Source organism: Eriocheir sinensis, chromosome 3, assembly GCF_024679095.1.
Source record: "Eriocheir sinensis breed Jianghai 21 chromosome 3, ASM2467909v1, whole genome shotgun sequence".
NCBI lineage: Eukaryota > Metazoa > Arthropoda > Malacostraca > Decapoda > Varunidae > Eriocheir > Eriocheir sinensis.
This window is the reverse complement of record NC_066511.1, coordinates 22,351,922-22,378,817: the sequence shown is the minus strand read 5'-3', so window position 1 is coordinate 22,378,817 and position 26,896 is coordinate 22,351,922. Positions and strand designations below refer to the sequence as shown.

The 26,896-nt window shown below is 50.0% G+C and overlaps 1 protein-coding gene across 1 annotated transcript in view; it reads left to right on the top strand.

Moving 5' to 3' along the window:
* The window catches only part of LOC127006629 (protein abrupt-like), a 199,913-nt gene that overhangs the window by 82,102 nt on the left and 90,915 nt on the right, over positions 1-26,896 (top strand). Inside the window, exon 4 of the mRNA XM_050876752.1 lies at positions 15,014-15,069. Within this exon, the coding sequence (XP_050732709.1) occupies positions 15,042-15,069 (28 nt within the window). The 5' untranslated portion in view covers positions 15,014-15,041. The remainder of the gene's footprint in view (positions 1-15,013; positions 15,070-26,896) is intronic.

Here is a 26,896-nt window from a genome sequence, read left to right as displayed (position 1 = left end):
GGTAATTGTTATTTACGACGGGCCGTAACCCACACACTCCAACAGCCCGGCGGCCTGACCGTTGCGGGACCCGGCCTCCTACAGCCCGCTTAGCATCCCCACACCGCCCAGCCCCAGCCCCTTCCCGCCCCAGCCTCCGTCACCGCTCCGCCTTCTCTGACAGCTGCCTCGTCACTACTCTTCCTCCCTTCTGTGATCTTGAGTGGTGTCATGATAGCAATGTTTGGTCTCCTCACCAGCCTCAGCAAAGATATACAGTCCATGCCATGCCCAGGCGCTCCGTTTTACCGCTGAAGCTTGGTAGTTTTCCGCGCGTCGGGGAGCACAAACTTCTGGCAATGATTGCATAGTGGCTCAGAGCACGATTGCAATATTAGAGCAGCATTATCATAGGAAAATTCACACCTAACGCGAAAAAATGCCAATAGTCAGTGAGTAAAGTCAAAGCAGTATGGGAAGCCTTAGAGAGTAGAGTCTTCCCAGCCAGGCCGAGGCGTGCTAGGCCTGCGAGGCGGAGCTGCGGTGGCGGTGGCGACCCTCGCTAGTAACTTACCTCGGCTGAATGCAGCTGACCACTTCGTTCTCCCTTAACGATGAAAGCAGAATTTTTCCGCGGCTCCCCTCCACAGAGTCGGGGACTTTCTGGTAACCTTGACACTCTCTGGTCCGCCGCGAAGGTAATGGCCGCATGTTGAACCGGTTTTGGAAGTGTTATTTTAGCTCCGACTCGGGGATGGTCAAATTTATGTCAGAGCCCAGATAAAAGCTCTCCTCCCCCGGCCAAGGCATTCCGGACAGTTAGGGCTACACGGCCTTTGTGTCGCGCGCTGGCCTCTGCAGCGGCCTTCATCCTGGCTAAATTAAGTGACGGAAGCTTTGTATGTCTTGGACCCCGTCTGTTCCGCGTCATCTGAATGGAGGTTTGGGCTCAAGTGTTTCTGACTGCTATCCTCCTCCTCCTCCTCCTCCTCCTCCTCTTCCTCCTCCTCCTCCACCTCCTCCTCCTTCTTCTCAGGGAAAATTCTGATCTCTCACCTCACCTCATTTTTGTGTTTCATATACTCCAAACACGCTCCTCCTTACTCCTCTTCCTCGTCTTCCCTCTCATTCTTTTACGGGAAAACGATATTCATTCATTCCTGTTGTTTCATTTTTGTACATCATAGGTTCCTCCTTTTCATCATTTGCATCTCCTTTTTCTCCTCCTCCTCCTTCTCCTCCTCCTCCTCCTTCTACGGGAAAAAGGAAATTCACCAAACGTTCCCTCATTTTTGCTGTTCCGACAATTAATATTTCAGTGACCGAGCATAACGTAGTCTTTTTTTCTGTGACCAACATGGCTTTGTTACACTGGACTTTCGCAAATCCTCTTATTCGGAGAGCGTCACCCTAATGACCGCGAGGAATTCACAGCGTCGTTTAAATGTTCTAATCGCCTCTGCTCGTCTTCCGTGCTTCCTCCAAATTATTGTTTTTGCTTTTTTCTCCTTTTTTTTTTACAACAAAAGAGTCGGCACAAGGGCAACAAAAAGAGTGTGGAAAAAAAGCCCGCTATTTGCCGCTCCCACAACAGAAGATAGTATAGAGTAGCCAAAAGAGAGATCAATTTCGGGTGGAGAGGTGTCTTGAAAGAGCAAAGGAGGCAGTTAAGAACACAAGAAAAGAGAACATATGCCCGCAGAAGACTACACTAACGAAAATAAAACAAACAAACAAAAAAAGTACGTAATCAAGTTAGGTTGGAGAGGCGTCTTGTGACTCCTCTCCTGACAGTGTTCAAGTCGGAGGAAGGAAAAAGTACAGGAAGGAAAGACATTAATAGTAGTAGTAGTAGTAGTAGTAGTAGTAGTAGTAGTAGTAGTAGTAGTAGTAGTAGTAGTAGTAGTAGTAGTAGTAGTCGTTATTGTTGTTGTTGTTGTTGGCCCTTCTTGTATGTGCGACAGTTCTCAGATTTTCCCTTTCCTTCATTTTTTTTCCCCCTTTTATCATACCTTTATTTTTCAGCAGCGTTTCATTTCCGCCCCTCCCGAGTCTCCTGGTCTTGGCCCTTCTCCCCCCGCGGCGCCTCTTCTTCTTCCCGCTCTCCCAATAATATTTTCCTCATCCTTTTGGTTCCTTATTTTTCTCTGTTCTTTTATTAGTACATGGTATAAGGTTAGGACTGATTGTTTTTTTTTATATACGTACTATTTATTATTTACGTACGCTCCTCCGTCTTGTTGTTGTTGTTGTTGTTGTTGTTGTTGTTGTTGTTGTTGTTGTTGTTGTTGTTGTTGTTTCTCTTCTTTTTCTTCTGCCTCCTCCTCCTCCTCCTCCTCATCATCATCATCATCATCATCATCATCATCATCATCATCCTTCTTTTCCTCTTCAGCCTCCTCGTATCTTCACCTTTTCCCTCCATTCCGTCTTTTTTTTTTTACCTTTACGATATTTCTTTTTTTCTTTTTTTGTATCCCTCTCCTATCCCCTCCTTTTCCTCCTCTTCTTCTTCCTCCTTCTCCTCCTCCTCCTCCTCTCTCTCCGCTTTTTCCTCTTTCCAATCTTTTTCTTCTCAAATCTTCCTCTTTTAAATTCTTTCCTGATTTTCTGTCGTATTTTCCTTCGCTACTTCCTCCTCTTCCTTTGCTACCACTCTCTTCCTACTCCTCCATCATTCCCGTCCCTCCTCCTCCTCCTCCTACTCCTCCTACTCCTACTCCTCCATCATTCCCGTCCCTCCTCCTCCTCCTCCTACTCCTTCATCAATCCCGTCCCTCCTCCTCCTCCACCTCCTCCTCCTACTCCTCCATCAATCCCGTCCCTCCTCCTCCTCCTCCTCTTACTCCTACTCCTACTCCTCCATCATTCCCGTCCCTCCTCCTCCTCCTCCTTCTCCATCATTCCCGTCCCTCCTCCTCCTCCTCCCTCCCCCCAGTCACTCAACAAGGGCGGCTTCACTTCACTTCTTTGCAACTAATCTTCTTGATCGACTTTTTTGAGGGTCAATTTTTGCAACACCATTGAGCCGGGCGGGTGGGTGGCGCGTGGCTCTACCTGCCTCCCTCTTGTTGCACGGCCGGGCCCTCTCCACCGCGCTCCCACCCTTTTTTGTTGCAGCGGTATCGTGTGCAACGGCAGGCGAAACGCACGCGCTGGTCTGGCCTCCTGTATACACACGTGCCGGCCGGCCAGCCCTCCCTTGCAATGACTGGCCGCGCGGGGAAGGGAAGGAGGTGGGCGTGGCGGGGTTAGACACGGTGGGCAAGGTGGGGTTATAGGTGAGAATTGAAGGTGTGGTGTGTGATTGTTGGTGTGGTGGGGTTAGAGAGGTTGGGTGCGGGTGGGAGGTATAGTGTGCTAGTATGGGCGTGGCGGGGTTAGACACGGTGGGCAAGGTGGGGTTATAGGTGAGAATTGAAGGTGTGGTGTGTGACTGTGGGTGTGGTGGGGTGAGGGTGGTGGGAGGTATAGTGTGTTAGTATGGATGTGGCGGGGTTATAGACACGTGGGGGTGTTGATGGAAGGTGTGGTGCGTTAATGTGGCCATGGTGGGGTTATATAGGCGGGATGAGGTTGGGAGGTGTGGTGTGTTAGTGTGGGCGTGGTGAGGTCAGACGAAAGAAGACGAGGTAGTATAATTGGAGTAGGCGTGATGTCGTTTAGCATGGAGGGAAGCGGGGGCGGCGATAAAGGAAGGAGGGAGGTGTTTTAGCGTGTTAAGATGGGTGTGTTGATATTATTTTCAAGGGGATGAGTAAGGCGGGGAGGGCGTGGTCAAAGGGTAATTACTTTCAACCTCGTCCAACTACTGTGATCGTTTAGCCCTCCTGAGGTTATAGCGTGTTCCTCATCCTCGCCAGGTCAAGATTCGAACCCCCGACCGTCGCTACAGCCTTGCCCTACGCCACCTAACTTTCGCAGCGACCAAGTGAGGCAGGGTAGGGTGTTGTAGGATGACCATCAAAGGGAGAGGCAAGGAGGGGCAGGGTATAGGGTGTTGCAGGGTGACCATCAAAGGGAGAGGCAAGGAGGGGCAGGGTATAGGGTGTTGCAGGGTGACCATCGAAGGGAGAGGCAAGGAGGGGCAGGGTATAGGGTGTTGCAGGGTGACCATCAAAGGGAGAGGCAAGGAGGGGCAGGATGAGCGCGGTGGATCGAGTGAGAGTAATAAGCAGGCGATGACGTATACAGTAACTGGGTTTTATTTTCTACACAAAAGATATATGTATGGCGATGGCAATTATTCATGACATCCCTCACCGCAAACACTTGCCGCAGACACACCAGCAACACCTGCCGCTGCCGCACACCTGTTGTATTCGCCGAGGCGGAGGGCGCGGATAAGCCTATTGTTTTTTTAGCCACATGGAGATGCAGGGGAGCCGCGGCCGCTCGTCGGGAGGGAGGGAGAGGAACCAAGACGAGACTGAGACCGAGACCACCAAGGCAAACATGAATAATGATCCCTCGAGACTCAGCTTGTCTAATATTTGTAAGGGTTGGATCATTAGGGTTTTGTTCCGTCTATGCTCGGGAAGGCTAACCACCTCCTCCCCCCTCCTACCCCCCGCTGCCAGCACTGCCTATACCTGCCTCCTCCCTCCTTCCTCGATGCGACAGATCCAGACATGTGGGAGGCGGGGCCGGCAGGGCTGGCGTTGGGTTGCCTCAACATATGTCTAGCATGATGGTCGGCCCACAACTGGCTAGGCTTCCGGCAGCCCCTCGCTCGCCCAAACGTTACCCAAAAGATAATCGCTATAATATGCTGCATCTTTTCTCTCTTGTTCCGCCCTAGAGGCCCCTGCCGCGGCTTAGAGAGGGGAGGGAAGAGGCAGGCGGCGGGGCAACTCCAGCAATAAGTCTTGGAGAGGTTGGTCACGCCTCATGTGCCTCGATCCCGGAACTCCTTCATTGCTCCAGTGTGACGCAGAACCCAGCATCCCCGCCCCTCCGCATGGCACTCACTCCTTGCCCTCCCACACCCGTCATGCACCTCACCCTTCCCCCGCAACGCCACGCCATGCACCACACATCCCACTCCTCTCCTGATCCTTTTCTTCTTAAGTCCTCTTCCTTTACATTCCTCTCAAACTCTACCGTATTTTCCTTCACTACTTCCTCCTCTTCCTTCACTCTTCCTTCTCTCCTTCAATCCCGTCCCTCCTCCTCCTCCTACACACACACACACACACACACACGCACACGCATCCGCATCCTCATCCTACTCCCCCAACCCTCTCTCTCTCACTCCCACGAACACCAGTCCATTTGTCAGCGATCATTCCTTGCTCGTTCCTCATTTACATAGATACATTTCCCTCCTCTCCCAGCCCACGGCCACACCTGCATCTGGCCTCCCGCCCCGCAGACGCCCACCTGGTTATGCCGCGTTAGGGAGGAAGGGAGGGAGGGACTCGGGATCTGGCGGGAAGAACGATTCATCTCTTTCATCACGTGGATTGCCGTCTGTATGTCTTTAGCGGCGTCACGATTTGGTATCAGAGTGTTGTTGGGGATGTTATGTTTTCTTTTTGGTTCAGTTAATAGTTGGTCTTGCATATCGGAGGAGTTGCAGCAAGGTGGTGGTGGGAGAGACGTGGTGTGGTAGAGCGCGGTAGAGAGGCCTATGAAGAGGAGGAGGAGGAGGAGGAAGGGGATAGAATGGAGGTTGGTCAGGGCAAAAAAGGTGAAGGCGGCAGTAGGTCTACGTCTGTGATTATGATGACGGTGATGGGAATGATGAGGGATGATATTAATGGTTAGGATATTATCATTATTACTATTATCCTTAGTAGTAGTAGTAGTAGTAGTAGTAGTAGTAGCAGCAGTGGGCGCGAAGGTGGTACCACATCCCATGACAGGTTGACACATACAAATACAGTACAGGTGCAGGAGACCAAAAGGATAATTGAATATAACAATGTAGGCAATCCAGCTGTCTGTCTGGCTCCCCGTCCTTGGCTGGTCTCGCTGAACCTGGTGTATGGGGAGGGGAAGGGGAAGGGGGGGGCAGGGCTAGAGGGGAAGGGGGATGCAGTGTATCTATACCCTTATTTGCATAACACCTCACCTCTACACTGGGGCCATTTGTCATAAGATGTGCCGCCCACCCCTACCTACACCCCTACCTACCTACCTTCACCTTACCTTCCCTCCACAGCCACTCCATCCTTACTGTGTCCACCCCTTCCTTTACCCTTCAACTTTCTCCTCCACTCTCTCTCTCTATCCCTACCTACCTACACTTCTACCCACCTTTACCTTCCCTCCACAATCCCTCTGTCCTTACTACATTCACCCTTTCCCTACCTCACCCCTATTCTGGTCCCCCTTCCCTTACCATCCAATTTCCTCCTCTAGTCTCTCTCTCTATCCCTACCTCACTACACCCCTACCAGTACTTTACCTTCCCTTCACAATCACTCTGTCCTTACTACATTCACCCCTTCCTTACCTCACCCCTAATCCTGTTCCCCTTCCCCTACCCTTCAACTTCTTCCTGTACTCTTTGTCTCTATCCCTCAATCCTACCACTGCGACCTCGACCACCTCCTTATCCTATTCCTCCCTTCCTTAGCTTATACCTACCGTCCTTTCCCATTCTCCTACTCTTCAATGTCCTTCTCTATCTTTTCTCTCTTTCAGTCCTACAATCCTATACCACCCCGGCCGTTGCCTTTCCCTCAGCCTATCCATCCTTTTCTGAGCCTATCCCTACCGCCCCCCTTCTTTCTATTATCCTCCAAATTCCTCCTCTACTTTTTCTCTCTACCCCTCAATCCTACCACCACGGCCGCCACCTTTCCTTCAGCCTTTTCCTACCTCCCCCCCCCTTCCTACTCTCCACCCCCCTCCTCTACCTTCCACCCCCCTCCTCTACCTTCCACCTCCCCTTTAACCTATCTCCTAACCAGAAGAAGAGGAAGAGGAGGAGGAATGGGGCTAAAGAAAAAAGAAAACGAAGAGAGAACGATGGTGATGGTGAGGAGGAGGGGTGAGAGAAGGGGAAAGAGGAGGGAAGAAAAATAACAAAAACCTCCATCCCTTCCTCTCCTAACCTGACATCAGCCTCTCCGTCTCCACCCTCCCCAATTCTGTCCCCTTACCGCACCTCCGTCCCCCTCTCTCCTCCTCACCCTTACATCACTTTTACTCCTCTTCAACCTATATATCCTGCAATCCTTACCTCCTTTCCTTGATACCTCCATGCTCGCCTATCCCCTCAGCTACACTCCCCTGCCTCCCTTCATCCCCATCTTAACCCGGTAGCAGCGACGGGCCAAATTTGTGGCTTTACCGTGTACCAGCGACGGGCCACATTTTTGCCATGATATAAACCCCCCAAAATAAATGATGCATAAACTGATCACAAATGCGTTGATATATATTATGAAATGGTTTGCGTGAGTAGTGATTTTTTCTCATTTTTCTCGCTTAGAGGGAAGGGCCTTTAAGAAACATGATCCCCGCAGCTACCAGGTTAACTTACACCACTTGAACCCTCCCCTCCTATCAGTCTTGCCTCCCCAGCTACGACTCTTCCTCCTAACCTAATCTATCCTTACTTTCATTCCTTCAGTACCTTCCTCATCCCCCTCTTACATCCACACCCCCTTCCCTCCTTTCCGCACACTATTTTGCCTCCCCCGGTCGCCTTACCCCTCGGCTACCTGTCTATGGGCCGCTTTCACAGTCATTTTGTTTGTGTTGATCGTTACCAATGCCGGGGATCGCCGCTATAGTGTTTCCACGTAAAACTGGCCGATGGGGTAGTGGCGGCTGCGGGGTTAGCCTAGCCCCGCACCTTGCCACACACTCTCAACACCTCTCGCTTCCTCTGTAGCCGCCACTACCCCATAGGCCAGTTTCACGTGGGAGATTATAGCGTCGATCGCCGCCATTGGTAACGATCAAAACAAAGTGACTGTGAAAGCGGCCCTATGTCATAGCTATCCACATGTCGATGGTATATACGATATTTCATACCTTGAGATAGTTCCAGTAATAAAAATAATAATGATGATAACGTTGATAACCGTGACAACAATGAGCTTGGATTTTCAGACTCACAAATGGAGTTGACACACCTAATTAATACCTAAATGCGGTATAATTAGGTAATAAATTTATCCTGCTACAGACACACACACACACACACACACACACACACACACACACACACACACACACACACACACACACACACACACACACACACACACACACACACACACACACACACACACACACACACACAACTGTACCATAGCAACAACAATAACAATGCCGTCACCCGCCGATGTCCAGGCCCACAAAAAAACAATGACTCGGCAACAAACAAAAGAAATACATATAAAAAATGAAGAGAACTAATAGGCGAAGGGAAAAGGGGGCAAGGGGAGAGCTATAGGCCTAAGCTTTCCACGTACTGTGCTATCAACTTATTCAGTTTTTTGTTGCCTTGGCAGTCAACGGCAGAAGGTTGATGGCTGGCGAGGCTGCCTGTGGGTTTTGTGATCCCCGGCCGTCCACGGGGTAGCAAAGGGGTGACTCTAAGGTCCCCGAGGCCACTGGGGAACAAGGGGATAGCGGCCGTAGAGGCTCACGTGACTCGGTGCTGTTATGACCCGAATCTCCTAGTCGTCAGGAGAAAGGGTGACGTTGCACGACAAAAAATGTAATGAGAAGTATTGATCCAGATTGACTGTTAGCATTATGGCCGAGGCTCCGAGTGACGCCGCGACTGGCTCTTGAAACTGTCCTCTTCTTCCTCTTTCTTCTCCTCCTCCAGCTTGTCCGCCGCCCGAGTAGTAGTCATCAATCTCGTCTTCTTCTTTGATCATTACCTCCACCCACCTCATATAATGGTGTTCCTTCGCTTCCTTCATGAGCTGCCGTGGATGGCGTGACGAGGCGCGGATTCCTTGCACGAGTCTATAGGGGAGGGAACCGTTGCACCTCCACGCTATGGGGGTTCCTCCACTTATAGATTGGCTGCAGGTGTACGAGGTAGTCAATAATGTGGATCTTGCGTTTGGCCCTGAAAGTGTCGAGTTATGGTGATTTGTGATGCCATTTTTACGGCCATTTCTAGGGCCAGCAACGCCTCTTCCCTCTGGTGGCGGAAACTGGCAGGGACACAAAGGGCACCGCTGGCCGCATAATTAAAACTTTCGTCTCTCATTACCGGGTTTCAGATGCGACCTACAGACGACGTCCTCAACTCGACGCTATTTTTTAAACCTTTCCCTGACGCAGCAGAAAGGCCTAACAGCCCCCTAATGAACATACAGCTTATAGAAGGCGGCTGTCACACAATTTTTTTTTTCTTCACGACCATTTTTTTATGCCGCCGTTGCTACAGGAATTAATCGATAGTTGAATAGTTAACAAAGGGAATGGAAATTTTAATGTGACGACGACTTTGGACTTAGTTTGCGCCGGAGAAGGGGACGAGAAGGGGGCTGAGGGGGGCGTGGCAGGAGACAGAGATGAGTTAGTGCAAAGGGGCGAGGGGAGGGGAGGGGAAAGAAGGAAAGAGGGAAAGGAAGGAGGAGGAGGAGGCAATGGGTGGGGAGGATGAAAGGGCTGCTGTCGGCTTCTGTCTAGGCCTAATGGGTAAGTCTCATCAATGGCAGCGGATGGGTTGGCGATTGCACGAAAAAAAGAATCCCGGGGGAGAGGAGGGAGACAGGAAGGAAGGGGGCGGGGCGATGGCGGCGGCTGGAGTGAGGGGAGGAGGAGCAAGAGGGGAGGGAGAAAGAGAGAAAGGGAAAGAGAGAGGGAGTTTTCGGTGTGGAGGGGAAGGGACGCGGGAAGGGTGGGAGAGAGAGAGAGAGGGAGAGGAAGAAGGGCGCTGAAGGGAGGGAGGGAGGGAGAGCATCGTGCAGGAGGGAAAAAGGGGAAAAATTGGGTTGGTTTCTCCTGTGCCTTGAGCTGACGGGAGGAAATGTGCTGAGATGCCCCTGTTGAATGTTGACGGAGTTGAGTGCCACTACCGCCACCACCACCACCACCACCAGTACCACCACTACCTAAAATCATATCACCCCCATCACCACCGGCGCTAGTATAGACCACCACCATCACCACCAGTACCATCACCACCTAAAATCATATCACCCCCATCACCACCGGCGCTAGTATAGACCACCACCACCATCACCACCAGTACCATCACCACCTAAAATCATATCACCGCCATCACCACCATCATCATCACTATCTGAAACGCCATGGACTTATATACTGGTGAATGTTGAGTGCCACTACCACCACCACCACCACCACCAGCGTCACTACCTACCGTCACAGGCATCACCACCGCCGATTGTATAGACCTCCTCCATCACTATATCACTGTCACTATCTGCAATGTCACTATATAATGATGAATGTTGATGGTGATGAGTGTCGCTGTTACCATCCACCGTCCGCTAGTCCATTCCACCACATTGCTACCTCCGCCTTCACCATCATCGCCATCATCACCACCACCACCTCTAGTCATCACACTCATCATCACCATTGTTATTATCACTGCCTCATCCACCACCACCACTGCCACCACCACCACTACCACTGCCACCACCATCATTACCACTGCCATACCATCACCACCACAGACCACCACCACCACTACCACTGCCATACCATCACCACCACAGACCACCACCACCACTACCACTGTCATACCATCACCACCACAGACCACCACCACCACTACCACTGTCATACCATCACCACCACAGACCACCACCGCCACCACTACCAATGTCATACCATCACCACCACAGACCACCACCACCACTACCACTGCCATACCATCACCACCACAGACCACCACCACCACTACCACTGCCATACCATCACCACCACAGACCACCACCACCACTACCACTGCCATACCATCACTACCACTGCCATCACCATTATTACCATCAACATTTTCTTACTAATTTGCATTGACGATCTTTTTAACTTTTGACCAAAGTAGAAGGAGCTAAGATGGAAGAGGAGGAGGAGGAGGAGGAGTTGGAGGAGGAGGAGGAGGAGGAATGAGGCTAAAGAAAACGAGGAAAAACGATGATGATGGCGATGGTGAGGAGGAGGGGTGAGAGAAGGGGAAAGAGGAGGGGAGAAGAATAACAAAAATACCATTAATGACTCGGAACAAGCAGGGATGAGAGAGTGTACTTCATAACCAGAAAATTTACTACATAGATGCTAGAGCGATTATATTTCCAGAGTATTAGAACACCTTTGAAACTACATTAATGACTATAACCTTCCGTTCTCTGTGTTGGAGCGTCGACTTATTTTAATCTCTGTAGCCCCTAGATTGTCTCCCTCTGCCACGGTGCTATAAGAACATAAAAAAAAGGCTGTGGGCTCCAATCATGTGCTCAGGTTATTGTTCCGTTGATGGGAGAGGAAGAGAAGAGTCAGGGCCTACCTAACCTAACCTAACCTAACTTAACCTAACCTAACCTAACTAAGGGCGGTATGATAAGACACTTTCGGTTCTCACATCAGCTATTTCTAAAGGTCAAAGATGCGATCAATCGGGTTCTAATGAGTGTTTCTTTAGGTTCACGCCACAGAAGAAGGGTCAAACTACCACCAGGGTCATAAAACTACTCCTGGAAATGCCTAGAACTCCTATGAAAGCCTTGTCAAATATGTGTACTTGGGCGACGAAATGTTTAGTGATGCAGCCCGAAGACTCACCGTAACTTGAAGTATATATGTATATGTATCATGTCCCTCCATTAATCGTGCAGGGAAAGGACGAATTCGTTTTTTATGCTATTTTATTTTCAGGGTCGCCGGCTACCTCTACTCACTGAAGGGTTTATGAGTCCTAATAATGAATTCAGCGAGGGAAGACGCGTACTTTAATTATTCGTAATGATTTCTTTTACTTTTTTTTCCTCGGCACGTAGTCAGTCAACCAAATCAAGGAATGGAGAGAAGGCTGAGAGAGAGAGAAAAAGAGAGAGAGGCCTTGCGAAGAGCGGGAACTTGTTTCATTAAAGCTCCTCCTCCTCCCCCTTCTCCTCTCCCTTCTCCTCTTCCTCCTCCTCCTCCTTCTCTAATGTCCTTCCTCCCCTACACTGAAGTAATCAATAGAGTAACATGTTGCAGCCCGCCTCACCCTTCACTGCCATCCCTTCATCCTCTTCGTTAACCCCTCGCCAGCCTCCAGCCTCACGTCCCAGGCTTATACCTGTACACCCCATTCTTGTAGCTATCTCCCGCCAGCACTCTGTTGTTCCGGCCCTAGCGAGTGTGCTGGTTCGGAGGAGGTGAGGTGAAGATGGAGCAGAGTCGTGGCAATGACCCTAATCATTGGGGATGGTGATTACGAACTGAACATGAGAGGATGATGTGATGGTGATGGTCTGACGGTGAAGAATCACTAAGAAATAGATTCATGACAGGGGAAAGGCTTCATATTTGGCCAAATAATTAATGGGTGTTGCCTGGACCGACGAGATCAAGGAAAGATGAAGCTTTTGAGAAAGATTAGGGGAGGGGGCGTAATAGGGAGAGTTAGGCAAGGGAAGACTAAACAGATCAATATCTCGGCCCAGGGAAGGAGAGCTGTGTCTTGTTGCCCACGGCAGTCTCTGCATCTGCCATAGTAGCAAGAAGCTTGTTCCCAGAGGGCTTCCTGCGCCACCGCCTTGGTTGGGCACGACCTTCGGCAGGCTGTGGTGCTATCCCCGCCCCTGCACCAGGCATAGTGGGTGACATGCTGGCTGGGGCCCACCGTGTTAAGGGCCACGCCCTCCCTGCTCGGCTTAGGTTACTGAAGAAGCAAAAAACTAGCATATTCTGTTTCGTCACTTTTTTTCGACATTAAAGTAGTCCTAACTTTTTACGTGCTCAGTTTCGTCACTGGCCGGGCAGCGACTGCAGTGGTCACTCCACATCCCGTGAGACCAGCATGGCCTCCTGGCGGTCACGTCCTCGCACGGGTCACATCCTCAGACTTCTTGTGGTCATTACCAACACAACTTTTTTTATCGCATGAGTCATAATATACCAGCGATAACAAATGTGCTCGATGCAACGGCACAAAAATAAAGACGTCATACGGAGCCAACACTTGAGCCGCAGCCCTTCATCCTGCCCTTCCTCTGGCGGACTCAGCGGGGGAGAGAGTCAGAGACGCACAAAAACTAAGTCAGCTCGAGGGAGGGAGGAAGGAGGTTGAGCTCATAAACTCCGGAATGAAATCTCCTCAGGTGGTGAAGTCGAGGCGGCCCCTTAACACAGTGACAGGCGGGAACCCTCACCTCGATTTATGGCCGTGTGTGTGTTCCCTCGAGTGCCTGCGGCCTGGCACTAACGAGAGGGGCCGGCGCTTGGCACTTCCCGGGGCCACAAGGAAGGTTGTGACACCAGAGGGGGACACTTTGGGGTGAGGCGGTGGTGGCGCTTGTGGTGGTCAGTCTACCATTGATGGGAAGTGACCAACCAGCTCGTCCACTTCCTCTCGCCGCGCCTCTTCTTCCTTCTCAGCCTTGTTTGCTATGCTGCCTCTCACCTCATGTTTCTGTTTCTCATTATATAAACTTTAATATTATTTGTCTTTCTCCGTCCGGTGCCTCTGACCACACACTACTCTTTCCGATATATGTGTCACGGTTTAATAGTGTGGCAACAAGTCCATCCAATAATCTGAAATATTTGTTGCGTAATCATCGTTCGAAGGGAAAAGCTTGCCATTGCCTCTAGGAAGGGTAATGTTCAGCCCGCCAGAACTTTGAAAATGGAGACGGGGGGATGCAATCATTGTCGAGACGCAGGACGGACGAATTAAAACTTTGTAGCCTCGGTCCCAGATCGAGGTGAAGGCGACGGGAGGCGGGCCGAGTACTGAGGCTCGGCGGTGGCTGCTCCCTGGTCCTCCTTGCCGCCTCTAACCGTGACAGAAAAAAATAATGTTCTAACCCCTGCCCCTGTTCCGACACTTACAAAGATGATGATGAATCTAATGCCTGCGTGCCTCATTTCACATAGAAGAAAACTGTCACCTGCCGCAAACAGAACTCGCAGCAATACGCAAATCTCACCGATGTTTATCTTTAGATAAACCAAAGACACCCACGCAACAAAAGTGTTTGAACGTCTACTCTATAGGCCCGAACCACGGACCAAAGACTCCCCAGTCGTTACACTGAGTTTAGATTTATCTTTTCGATAAGTGCTGGAAATCTGTTATATTGCTAACCTATGGAGCTAACCTTCAACCACAGTGCTGTTGTTACTCTCTGATTATACGATGTTAATATATCATAATATGTATTGGCAGCCCATGAAGCTTGCGGTGTATTTGCCCACGTGGCTCACCATTAGGTCATGTTATTGACATTAATTTGAAGCTATATAACTAACGGCACACAAGGCCACTCACTGTATCACTCACGACACCTTGATAATCTGACCTGGTGCTGCTGCCGCGCGTCCTCGTCACCACTCATCCTGTCGCCCGCCGGCTGGGCAGGTACGTGCCGGGGCTCGGCCGGACGGCCTTGTTACCAAGCCTGGCCAGGAAAGGTAGACCGGAAATCACCTTTGCTAATTACTCCTTAATGAATATAGAAAACAAGATGCATTTTCTCATATGGAAGCTTCAAATGTCATTTCATATGTATGAGTATCTCTTCCCTCCCCAACACTGTGTGTGTGTGTGTGTGTGTGTGTGTGTGTGTGTGTGTATTATATTATATTATATTATATTATATATATTTATATATATATATATATATATATATATATATATATATATATATATATATATATATATATATATATATATATATATATATATATATATATATATATATATATATATATATATATATATATATATATATATATATATATATATATATATATATATATATATATATATATATATATATCAAGTGAATTGTTTGTTGTATTTCAATAAGTTTGTCATTTATGTATGCTCTTCTCCTGGCACTGACCCTTCCTGTCTTCCCATCCCCAACAGAGGCGAGGAACTGACGCCGCGGCTGCAAATGAGCGCACATCCGGCACACGTCGAAGGTAAGGGGACCCGACACCACCACCACCACCACCACCACCTGGCGCAGCACCTCCATCCACACCCTTGCTCCCATTGCTTATATACTATATTATCACCAGTGCCCCTCCGCCATCACCATCACCACCGACTACACTTTCCCATAACCACAACCACAATCTTACGGTGATCCGTATATCCTGATCCAGTCACACACCCTCGTAATAGTGATATTCTGCAATTGTTAGTAAAGATATAGATAAAGGTAGATGCTTTGGCTGGAAAAGATGGCATTGTAGTATTGGATCACTTTTAAAGGATGACGTCGTATTGTACATGAAAAGTAACCATGTGAATGTCTTCCTTAACTTCAAAGTGCATCGCTGGCTCCGTCTTGGCTCTGGGGCTGTAGCTAATAACAGTCTGTCGAGGCACGTTGACGAGGATGCTAAACACGGCCCAACAAACCTGCCTTAACATCTGACTTATTGACATGTGTTCCTCCGGAGTCCCTTGCTATAATTATACAGTAGCACTCCCATTCGTCACTCCCATTCTCTCTCTCTCTCTCTCTCTCTCTCTCTCTCTCTCTCTCTCTCTCTCTCTCTCTCTCTCTCTCTCTCTCTCTCACCCCCCGCCTCTTCCCTCCTTTCCAACCCCCTGCCAACCCTCATGTTCCCCCTTCCTGCCTCCCCTACCTGCTCCCAGCCGCTGTTACACTCATCTCAGCAGGGACGGGGCCGACGGGAGGCGTTTGGTCCTCTGGTTAAAGAAAACAAAACAAAAAGAGCTCCCGAAATTCACAGGAAAACCCACACGAGTCCGCTTTCACTGATAACGTTTGAGAGGACACTGACGTACAATACAGGAAGCACCAACAGGGACATATTGAAGACAGTCCCAAGTTCGGTGGTCGGTGTCATGTGGGAACCGCCAAACCACGTGTGTCCGGACCCGCAACACTCTGCAAGGGGTGAGGGGGAAGCAGGAAGGGGGAAAGAGGAAGAAGGGGACCACTCACTGCCTCCGCCCTCCCCTCCCCTTTGTGTCCACCTGAAAAATCAACCCGTATAAATCTCCGTTGCAAATTTTTCTCTCCCCTCACAAAGCCGCGGCGCGAATGTTAGCGGGGCGGAGCGTGCGTCGGGGCGCTGCTCCCCTCGGGCCCTTGTTTCTCTCCCCTCCTTCGTCTTCCTCCTCACGCCACACTTCTGAGTTATGGGTCACGGCGAGGCAGCGGCGCGGCGGTGAGAAGCGGCTATCTGGCTCTCTGGCGCTGGTTGGTTCACGCAGGAATAGGCTCAGAGGGACGAGTGATGCTGAGAGGGAGGCTGTATAGGAGGCAGGGATGGGATGAGAACAGCATTGAGGGGATGATGAATGCATGGAGGCTGTGGGAAGGAAGGCTGTGGAAGGCAGGGATTGGATGAAACAGGAATCGCATTAAGTGGATGAGGAGTGCTGAGAGGGAGGCTGTAGGAGGCAGGGATGAGATGAGAGCAGCATTGAGGGGATGATGAATGCGTGGAGGCTGTGGGAAGGAAGGCTGTGGAAGGCAGGGATTGGATGAAACAGGAAAAGCATTAAGTGGATGAGGAGTGCAGGGATAGGATGAGGACAGGAGCAGCATAAAGTGGATGAACAATGCATTTAAAAGTTGTAAGACTCAAGTTGTGGTAGGCAGATAATGGATGAGAGAATAACTGGATAAGAGAGACAGGATGAGACGAAAACTGGATGAGACATGAGTTGGGTGATACAGTGATTGAATGATACAGGAACTGGATGATGGGGACTGGAATCGGCAGAGATATAGAATGAGGCAGACTGGATGAGACAGTACTGGATGAGATATAAACCGGGTAATACAAAGACTGGATGAGATAGTAACTGGATGAGACGGAGACGGATGAAACAAAGACTGGATGAGATATAAGCCGGGTAACACAAAGACGGGGTGAAATAGTAACTGGATGAGACGGAAATTGATGAAACAAAGACCGGATGAGACATGAAGTGGGTGATACAGTAACCGAACGAAGGAACTGGATGATGGAATAAGACAGGAACTTGACACGATAGGAAGCGGATAAAGCAGAGGCTGGATAAGGAAGCGACTGGATAATACATGCCTGATCTGGGTGATACATAGGCGTCAGTTGGACAATACAGAAGGTAACTGAGTGAGGCAAGAGTTGAAAAAGACTTACTATAGATGAATAAAGGAATACGTGAAGGAGATGGTATGGATGGAGATAGGGCGAAGCAGGGAGTTAAAAGGGGGGGCAGGGGGGGAGGGAGTGCACGTGATCCCGAAGAAAGAGTAAAGAAAGCTACAGACATAAATCCTCCAATGTTTATGTGTATACGAAGTGTGATCAAAGAAAGTGTAGTTCATCATCGTGTGTGTGTGTGTGTGTGTGTGTGTGTGTGTGTGTGTGAAGAAGGTTTACGAAGGTGGACGGCTGAGTATTCGAGGGCCGTCCTTTGCAGTCCCTCTTAAAGCCTTTCACAGCACTACGATCCCTCCCCCCGAACGGACCTCATCCCCCGCATCCTTAAATCTTGCCCCCTCAGACACCACCACCACCCTTCCCTCCCCTGTCTCCAACCCTTTACCCTGCCCCTGCCCCTCCCCCCTCCCATACCTCTCTACCTTTACCCTCCTCCCATTCTCCTCTAAGCTCTCAGCCATTAAAAAGGTGAGGGAAGGAGCCGAGCAGCCGAGATGGGAGAAGGTTTCCGCTGAGATGTCGGAAAACTCTACTATGCTTTTTTTCCCTCGATGCCCAGCGGCCGCCCTTTCACCCGTCATCATTTCCTGGCGCCCCTTCACTCGTCCGTCAACGGTTGCATCTTGGCCTGTGATTGGTGGGCGTCCCTGTGCATATGTCAGCCCAGGCCCGGTGATTGGTTGGGCCAGGTTGCATGTGCTTAGCCGAGGGTCCGTGGGCCTGCTGCCGCCGGCCTGGCTCTTTGTGCGGTGCGCGCTTTTTTGACGCCTCTTGCAGCCTCCGCGGTATTCTCTCCTCGGGATTGGCCAACGGATTGCAGCGGGTTCTTTCAAGAGCGCCTGATTGACCGTTTGTACCAACCTCCCAGTTTTCACTTTTTATTCTCTCTTCAATCCACTTTTTTCCTTCCTGTCTGAGTTGTGGTTGGTGGTTGAGCCGGGCAGGGAGGGGCGAGTCTCTGTGGTGGTGGGGGGAGGGGGGGGGAGCAGGGGCTGTCCGAGGGTTTTTGAATGTCAATAAATTCAAGGAGTGATTGTTATACAGACATGCTGAAAAGTCGTTGATAGCATACGTTGTCTGTCAGTTTTTTAGGGTTTATCAGTCAGCCCTGTGCTTCAGTGGGAGGTCACTCTCACTTGTCCTTCATTACAGTGTTAGACGGCAAGACTGAAGTGAATGTAAAGCCATGTTCATTTGCAGCTGCCGAGGCGTCACACGCAACTCATCTCCGAAGCTAAGCGATCTAACAATAAACAATTAGCAGACGGCCTTACGGGGCCCCCTGCCTCTTTATGCTCCCCTCGCCACCCAGAGGCAGCGATGACATCCTCGACACAAAGCCATTGCAAATATTGTTTTGATGGCGGCTCCTCATTGGCCACGCCGCTGGATGGTGATCAAGGAGACCTCTGATTGGTCCGACTCGCCCCTTCACCGCCCTTTTGTGCCACGGCCGACGGGGGGGGGTCGCGTTGCACTTTTTGTTGCGCGGCGGTGCAGCTGCAGCATTTGCATGTATAATGGCGGGCAGCGGGGAGGGCGTGGGCACGGCGACTTGCGACGACCCCTTATACACACAACTGCCTCATGACGCTTCCACGGCCTCGTGTCTTTCCAAATTATTATCTTTCAAGAAATTATGTGTTAGTTAATACATTCAAGATCAATTACTAATATGCAAACCCCATTTCTTCTTGTTACCAGCGGCTGTTGTGGCAAGATGGAGAATAAGTTTAGAATTCTGAGTAGCCGCGTCCTTCATGTCGGCAGCCTCCTGACGCCGCACGAGAGGAACGTCTAGGCGACGGTGTGCTTCATCACAACCATTACTGATGCTGCTGGAGGCGGGGCCGCTCCTCACTCCCGCCACAAGAGTGCAGCTGAAAAGCCGTGGCCGCACGGTTACTTGTTCCCCTCAGTCCCGAGCTTGTCTACCTTAATCCCATAATTTTACCCAGAGGCAGGTATGGAGGCAGATGGAACCGCGCCCTGCCATTCTCTCACAATTCTTATCTCCGTCACGGCCGGGTGTGCCTGTGCATACCGCGGAAAGCTTCGTCTCAGAAAAATGCAGATGCGTGTTTCATCCCGAGCCCGGCCTCGTCAGCACTTGGTCACGACTCCCTTTTCCTAACGTCACTCCTATTCGTGCGTTATCTCCTGACGGGGCGACGTGATGCCGAGCTGCCGTAAGGGTCCCTGGGCGGGGCGGGCGAGGCAGCACGCCCGAGATAAGTTGGCGGCCGTTACATTGACTGTGTGACATAATGCATGAACGTGCGGCTCAACTGCTAACAAGACAAAGATCATTGTGAGGGCCGAGGGCGGGGTGTGCAGCCCCGCACACACCCGCCAAGAAACCCTTCTCGCCTCCCTGGCCTCCTGTCCTACCTCCCCACCCTCTTTCTTCTCCGGCAATCAGTTGTTGAGTCCACCTTTTTACCTCCTCCGCCCGACTGGCCAGAGGTTCCCAGGAGCCCCGAGCTTGCATTATCAACGGTGCTTAGGCATGTGAAGGTGCATATGATTACTGGGAGGGCGTGTTGCCTGTCCCTTCACGGCCCCCGGTGGTCGAAGGGAGAGGTGGGGCCGTCACATAAGAATGGTCTTCCAAAGTCCATTCCATCGCACGCACCCTTAACCCCTCTCTCTCCCCCCGTGCACCTTTCCTCCCCATGTTCCGGTACACACGCAGTAGGTTTACATATAACATTCACAAATACCGTAAGCCTCGTCATTGGAATATGCCTTTAGTGTTGATGGGAGTGCGTGAGAACATAACGCAAGGGGTTGAAAGACCCTCCACCCCCCTCCGCCCCTCGGCCTCCCACCCCGTGTAGGCCGAGGCCAGTCTCCTCCCACCCTTATCCCTGGCCATTGCCGCGCCTTGCAGCCCCGCTGAATGCATGCGCCTACCCCTTGGTGCCGCCATTGTCATCGCCCCTCTGCCCGTCTCCCCCACCGCTCGCCGTCCTGTCTTAGGGAAGAGAATTTTTTTGTTTGCTCCTGTCTTTCCCGTGCCCGCCCCGTCTGTCCCGCCACTATGCACAGGGCCCTCACCCCGCCGGCGACCCCTCCTGTTGTCATCTCAGTAGCCACCGTTAGATAAACAGACTCTCTCTCTCTCTCTCTCTCTCTCTCTCTCTCTCTCTCTCTCTCTCTCTCTCTCTCTCTCTCTCTCTCTCTCTCTCTCTCTCTCTCTCTCTCTCTCTCTCTCTCTCTCTCTCTCTCTCTCTCTCTCTCTCTCTCTCTCTCTCTTCAGTTACACTTCTGTGGTGGGTTTTCAGTCACCATGAAAATAATAATCGAGTTGGAACAGTAATAATAGTGTGTCTTGCAATAAGGAAGCAGAGTGAGAGACATGGAACGGAACACATTATAAAGAACACACACACACACACATACACACACACACACACACATACACACACACACACAAAAAAAAAAAGTTTGCTAGGTTGAAAAAAAGTAGGAGTATAGGATTGAGGCTGTACGAGTATTTTGTCTGGCGATGTATCACTACGAATGTCAAATATTTCGAATTATAATGAATCCATGAGTATACGTAAGCGAAAGAATAGGAATGTGTGGCTTTATAGTTGTATACATGCTTAGTACGTGGTGTGACTGAGCAGGCAAGGCAGCGGAATACATAAAATAATGCACACTTCTCTGAACTTCCTGTTATAATACAAAGGGGCTCACACTCAGAAATACCTCAGCAAAATACAAGGGAGAATACCCATATAAAAAGCTCTTATACTAAGTCCCAGAGCATCCTACTAATGAGCTTAAAAGAGCATTGGCAGCGAACAGGGCGATAGATGATGCCAGGATCGATTGTGACGGGCTGGAGATGAACCAACAATACGTAGGAAGAGGACGAGTTAACGAGACAAATGACACTTAAAACACCACCCTACTTAATGCTTTGTGCGAGTGGCTGTGTGTCCCCCCTGATGAAGTGGTCCTTTCTCCCTTCCTTTCACCCCTCGTCATCAGAGAGCACCTGGCGGCTGCATATTAAATAGCAATCAGGATCTCGGAGTGTCACAGTGTCTCCGGCCTTGTCACGCGGGTTAGCTATGGGCGAGGACTGAGGAGGCTGGTTTGAGTGGCGGGGAAGGGGAGGGCATGCAGAGAAGGGTAGGGGTAGGACTAACCAGAGAGGGGGAGGCTGGGAGATGGAGAGGAGCTTGATAGAGGAATGTTATATTAGCCTACTGGATTGAACATTTGGTGGTTGAGCATTTGTGCGAAGTGAGGCGAAGGGACTTGAAAAACATGATTGAGAAGTTGATAGATAAACGTGTCTGGTCTTTAAGTTGGGCGTAGCTTTCAATTCTCTTCTCTTTTCTTCGTTTTTCCATGGTCTCAGTAACTATTTTCTAGCCCATTTCCGTGTAATAATTAAGTTGATAAGTTAATAAGTGTGTCTGGGTTTGCAATTAGGCGTAGCTCTCATTTTTTCTCTACTTTTATTCGTCACATTATGATTTTATGAAACTTTTTTATTACTTCCGCGTGGCTGGTGACTTGCGTGGGTTCTGAATGCTTTAACCCCTTGACTGCGGATTTCCTACAAGAAGACATCACCAAGCTACAGGAATGGAACAAAAAGTGGCTGCTACAATTCAATGAAGAAAAATATAAAGTCCTGCATTTGGGAGGGGATATCCAGCATACCAATACCACATGGGAAACACTCCACTATCCACCACAGAGGCAGAGAAAGACCTGGGACTATATTTACCAGGCTACCAGTGAAGGCAAAATCCGTGCCAATCGCAGCGGACGGGTTATCGTGGGATGTGGCGTGAGTAGGAAGCATTGAAGGGGGGAGGGGGAAAGGAGGTGAAGCCACAGGAAGCAGGGTACAAGCAGAGACAAGTCCGTGGAAAACCAGAACCCTGAGCATGCACAGAGGGACTTTTTTGAGGTGCTTAAGTTAAACACGACACCGAGGGAAGCTTCATGATCTAAGACTCCTGCCCTGTCTCCGCGCTTCTCCTTTGTCTTTTTCGTAATTACTATCAATGCAATCAAACCGAACTACATGCATGGATCATTAACTCTTCGCTTATAGTGCTTACTGCTGTCCATATCTCGGGTAGCCAGCAAGCAAGCACGTCCCAAGCCTAGGCACAGAGGCATGGTTGTCTGGGTACCAATGTAGGGTGGAGCCTCTCAACAACCTTTTCTTTTGTCTTGTTGTTGCCCATTAAGCCTATTATACCGCTATGGGAGGACCTTTGTTCCTCGCCTCAGCACTTTGCCACCATAATGCTTCTTCCAGGGACTATCGCTCGTACACACACTAAGGTTGGTCTTCTTCGACGCTTCCACCTCTCACATCAACTATTTTCAAAGATCAAAAAGGAGATCAATTTTTTTTTTACAACAAAGGAGACAGCTCAAGGGTACACAAAAATGGAAACAATAATAAATAAAAAAAAGTCCGCTACTCGCTGCTCCTAAAAAGAATCCAAAGAGGTGGCCGAAAGAGGGGTCAATTTCGGGAGGAGAGGTGAGGTGGGTTCCCGTGTGTGTTTTTTTTAAGTTCATGGTACAGAAGAAGGGTCAAACCACCACTGGAAATCCCCAAAACTCATACGAAATCCTTGTCAACTGTGCGTTCTTGGGGAGTGAGTGTTTTTTTCAAGTTCATGGTACAGAAGAAGGGTCAAACTACCACCAGGGTCATCAAACTACCCCTGGAAATCCCCAAAACTCATACGAAATCCTTGTCAACTGTGCGTTCTTGGGGCCCCAAATGTTTAAGAATGTAGAATGTAGCCCTAAGCCCTGTACATAATCCTCATCACACCCCGAACACCCTCTAGGCCCAGTCCTACTCATACCCTTCCTCTCTAAAGCACTAAACACATCCTTCCCTTTTTCCCCCTAAGCACGGCCTCCTCTCCCTGTCTGTCCATTCTCTTCCCTCCTATAAAGGCCTGTGGACACCCTGATTCCTTTGTCTGTACTCACTCTCCCGCCAAAGCATTGCCTCCTCTTCCGCCATTTCAAAGTATTCCCTTCTCTTCGCCTTCTTTCTCTGAGGAGTAGGCAGAAGGGTTGAATTATGTATTTATTGTCTTTACTTTTTGCATTTTAAGTCTTCGCGTCCATTGCTTTAGTGCGTTGCTGAAGACACACTGAAGACGCCGTGCCTTCGTGACTGCCGTTCATGTGTAAGTGCTTTCGGATTGTTCCCACGATTTGAGGCGGCCTGTCGCTTTGTTTTGAGGCCTGTATCAGGGTGACTCGGTGCATCCGGTGGAGCGAGGTGAGGCAGGATGTGCACGGTGTGGCGGCGTCACACCTTCAGCAGCCCTAATGAGGCACTCTGATGTTGTTTTTCGATGATATAATTTTTTTTTTTTCTTCTTTATTGTATGAGGAGCACGCTACGGACATTTTTTTTTTTTTTTTGGTCAACTGTAGAAAAAATGTGTCTAGTACAACACCCACGGGGCCATTTGAGCGCACACACACACACACACACACACACACACACACACACACACACACACACACACACACACTAGGAGGGGATGACACAAGGCAAGATATAAGGCTCTTCGTCTCATCAGCTCTCCTCCTCATACTGATGGTCTTCTACCTCCTAAATTCCGCCGCCATGTCTCCTCTCTTTCTATCTTATATAGATATTTCCACGCTGACTGCTCTTCTGAACTTACTAACTGCATGCCTCCCACCTTCCCGCGGCTTCACCACACACGACTTTCTACTCAAGCTCATCCCTTTACTGTCCAAATCCCTTACACACGAGTTAACCAGCATCTTCACTCTTTCATCCCTCACGCTGGTAAACTCTGGAACAATCTTCCTTCATCTGTATTTCCTCCTACCTACGACTTAAACTCTTTCAAGAGGAGGGTATCAGGACACCTCTCCTCCCGAAATTGACTTGTCTTTCCCAGCAGTGAGTAGTGGACTTTTTTTTTCATTATTGTTCCCTTTTTTATGACCTTGAACTGACTCCTTTGCTGTAAAAAAAAGACCGAAGGCCTACAACCGAGTGTACAACACCACGAACAAAAGAAAATTGATCATGGCGGTGCAAACCTTTCTTGCACACACCACAAAGTGAATCTTCGGTTGGTGCTCATTAAATCATAATTAAATTAATACGTTAAATATAATTTTCGAATCATAATACTTTACGTGTCGACTTCGATATGTTGATAAAGTTGTATAAACTTGATACTAATCTGAAAGGCTTCGATAATCACATTAATATGACAAGTTGAATGCATTGAATAAGGGTGAAATGATTTTTTGCAGATTTGTCTACTTAAAGTATTTATTAAAACGATGTGTTGAAAAGTTCCCAGCACCCGTGTGTGTGTGTGTGTGTGTGTGTGTGTGTGTGTGTGTGTGCACGCGTGCCTAACAGTGTGTGCTCGCACGCGTTGTCGCCGATGCCCGCGCCGTGCCGGCTGCATCACGTGCATCAGTGCTCGGCCGCGCAGCGCCTTGGTGGTGCAGTAGGCCTATCCGAGAAAGAAATAACACTGGCCGAGCATAGTTTACACCTGCCATTGTCCACTAGGCCTACCCAGCCTCTTTGCCGTTGCCCAAGGGCCGACCCACCTCTTTGCTGTTGCCCACTAAGCCTACCCGCCTACCTGACCAGGAAGGCTAAGCTTGCATTCAAATGAACCTCCCGCCATGTGAGGGCAGCATTTCAAAAGATTTTTCTCCCGGGCAGCGAGCAGGTTCCTTTATGGCGTTATCGCTGCTTCCCTTCCCCTTCAGCCCTCCTTGTCTGCACCCCCTCGCACCGTGGGAGCCCCTCCTGCCGTCTTACCCCTTTGGAGGCTCACAGTAGAGAATGCAACTGTACGCCAAGGAGTGACGGGCGAGCACCACTCACAATGCACGGTCCGGGCACGGCAGGGAGGAGGTGGAGCGTCGTGGCAGGGCTGAGTATAGGCTCCACCGGCTCCCTGGGTCCAAGTGAAGGTACCCCTCCTTATCTACACGGTGCAGGAGCTGTCGGTGTGTATTTATGATAAGGGCGTTGCGCGGGGGAGGGGCGGAAGGGAGTGACGGGCCGGCGATTGAGCATCTTGTGCCGCCGGCCCCGCCCGCTCTCCGTGTCCTTGACTTTCACAAAACGTCCACAGGTTGCTTTGAGAAAAAATGTCCAACAGTACATTATAAATCCCAATTACAGCACACCTAATTACAAACCCATGGGACAAGACCTTGCGATAAATCTAGACGCCTTCATAAATAAGACGGCGGTGAGGCCTGGGCGTGCGGCGGCGGCGAGAGGGAGCTACGCCGGCCGCTCCTAGAGGACGCTTTCGTGTGCACGGGAGGGAGAGTTTGACCCTTGCAGTGCATACCAGGCATCCCCCCCTTGTCCCCTGCGCTAGTAAACCTTTCAGTATCGTCTGCGCAAGTGCCGCCAGTGATAGGCCTATGTGGCAACCTTCCGATGGTGCTCCTACTCCCGGCTGCCAGCTGGCGGCGGCAAGGGGCCCGTGGCGAGGGGGACCAGCTGGCTCGGCGGCGCGGATCGGAGGGCTCAGCCACAATACACACTATCCTTCGCTAATCCTCTTACACGTGAATGGATACCAAAAGTTTCTTTGCGCCTCCATTCTCTCACACTTTATCTTACATCTCACTTGTTGCCATTTCTTTATCTGCCATTTCGGCGACCCTTCACCCCCGCGCCTTTCTTTCTTCGGGCGTTCAGTTCCGGCCTCCCCCTCACCGCCCTCTCTTCCATCGCCTTTCCAGGGAGATTTTTAACGCTCATAAATACTTACATCATACACATTGATCTCTCTCTCTCTCTCTCTCTCTCTCTATATATATATATATATATATATATATATATATATATACACACACACACACACACACACACACACACACACACACACACACACACACACACACACACACACACACACACACACACACACACAGTAGCAGCGTCATAAGGAAGAAGAGAAGAGCTGAGGGAGGAAGGGAGGGAAGGAGGGAGGGAGGGCTGCATGGCTGCGAGGGGCGTCCAGCGGCGAGAATGTATATGGAGGTGAAAAAAGAAAAAAAGAAATACATGTTCTGAAATCCCTTTATGTCAACACGAAGAATGGTCAAATGCATTTATTGGATCTGATGACGTGAAAGAACCGCGCCGAGGTGACGCTTAGGCCTATGTGCTGGAGGCAGGACGCGCCCGAGGGGGGAGGGGGGGGGGAGGGGAGGAAGGGGGCAGACTAAAGACTTGAGGTATTAATACTTTTCCCATCCTCAGCCGGTTGTAAGAGTGACAAAAATCTTCCGGTCACACCAGATAAAGGAGCGAGGGAGGACATGTGTCTCTCCCTGACCTTACCGAGCTCTCAGTGTCCCCCTTCCTGTCGAGCCTTGAGTCTTCCGTTTGCATAGAAGAAATGAATGAATAGAACGTTTATGTTTCTTTGTGACTTTGATTCTACCTACTCTCCCCCTTTCTTCGTGTCTCTATCTGTCGGTAATGGTCCAGACGGTAGGAACTGTTTCATTAAGATTTCGAGGTCACCAGAGTGTTGCATTGAATCTTTATCTGGAGAGCATGACTGGAAGA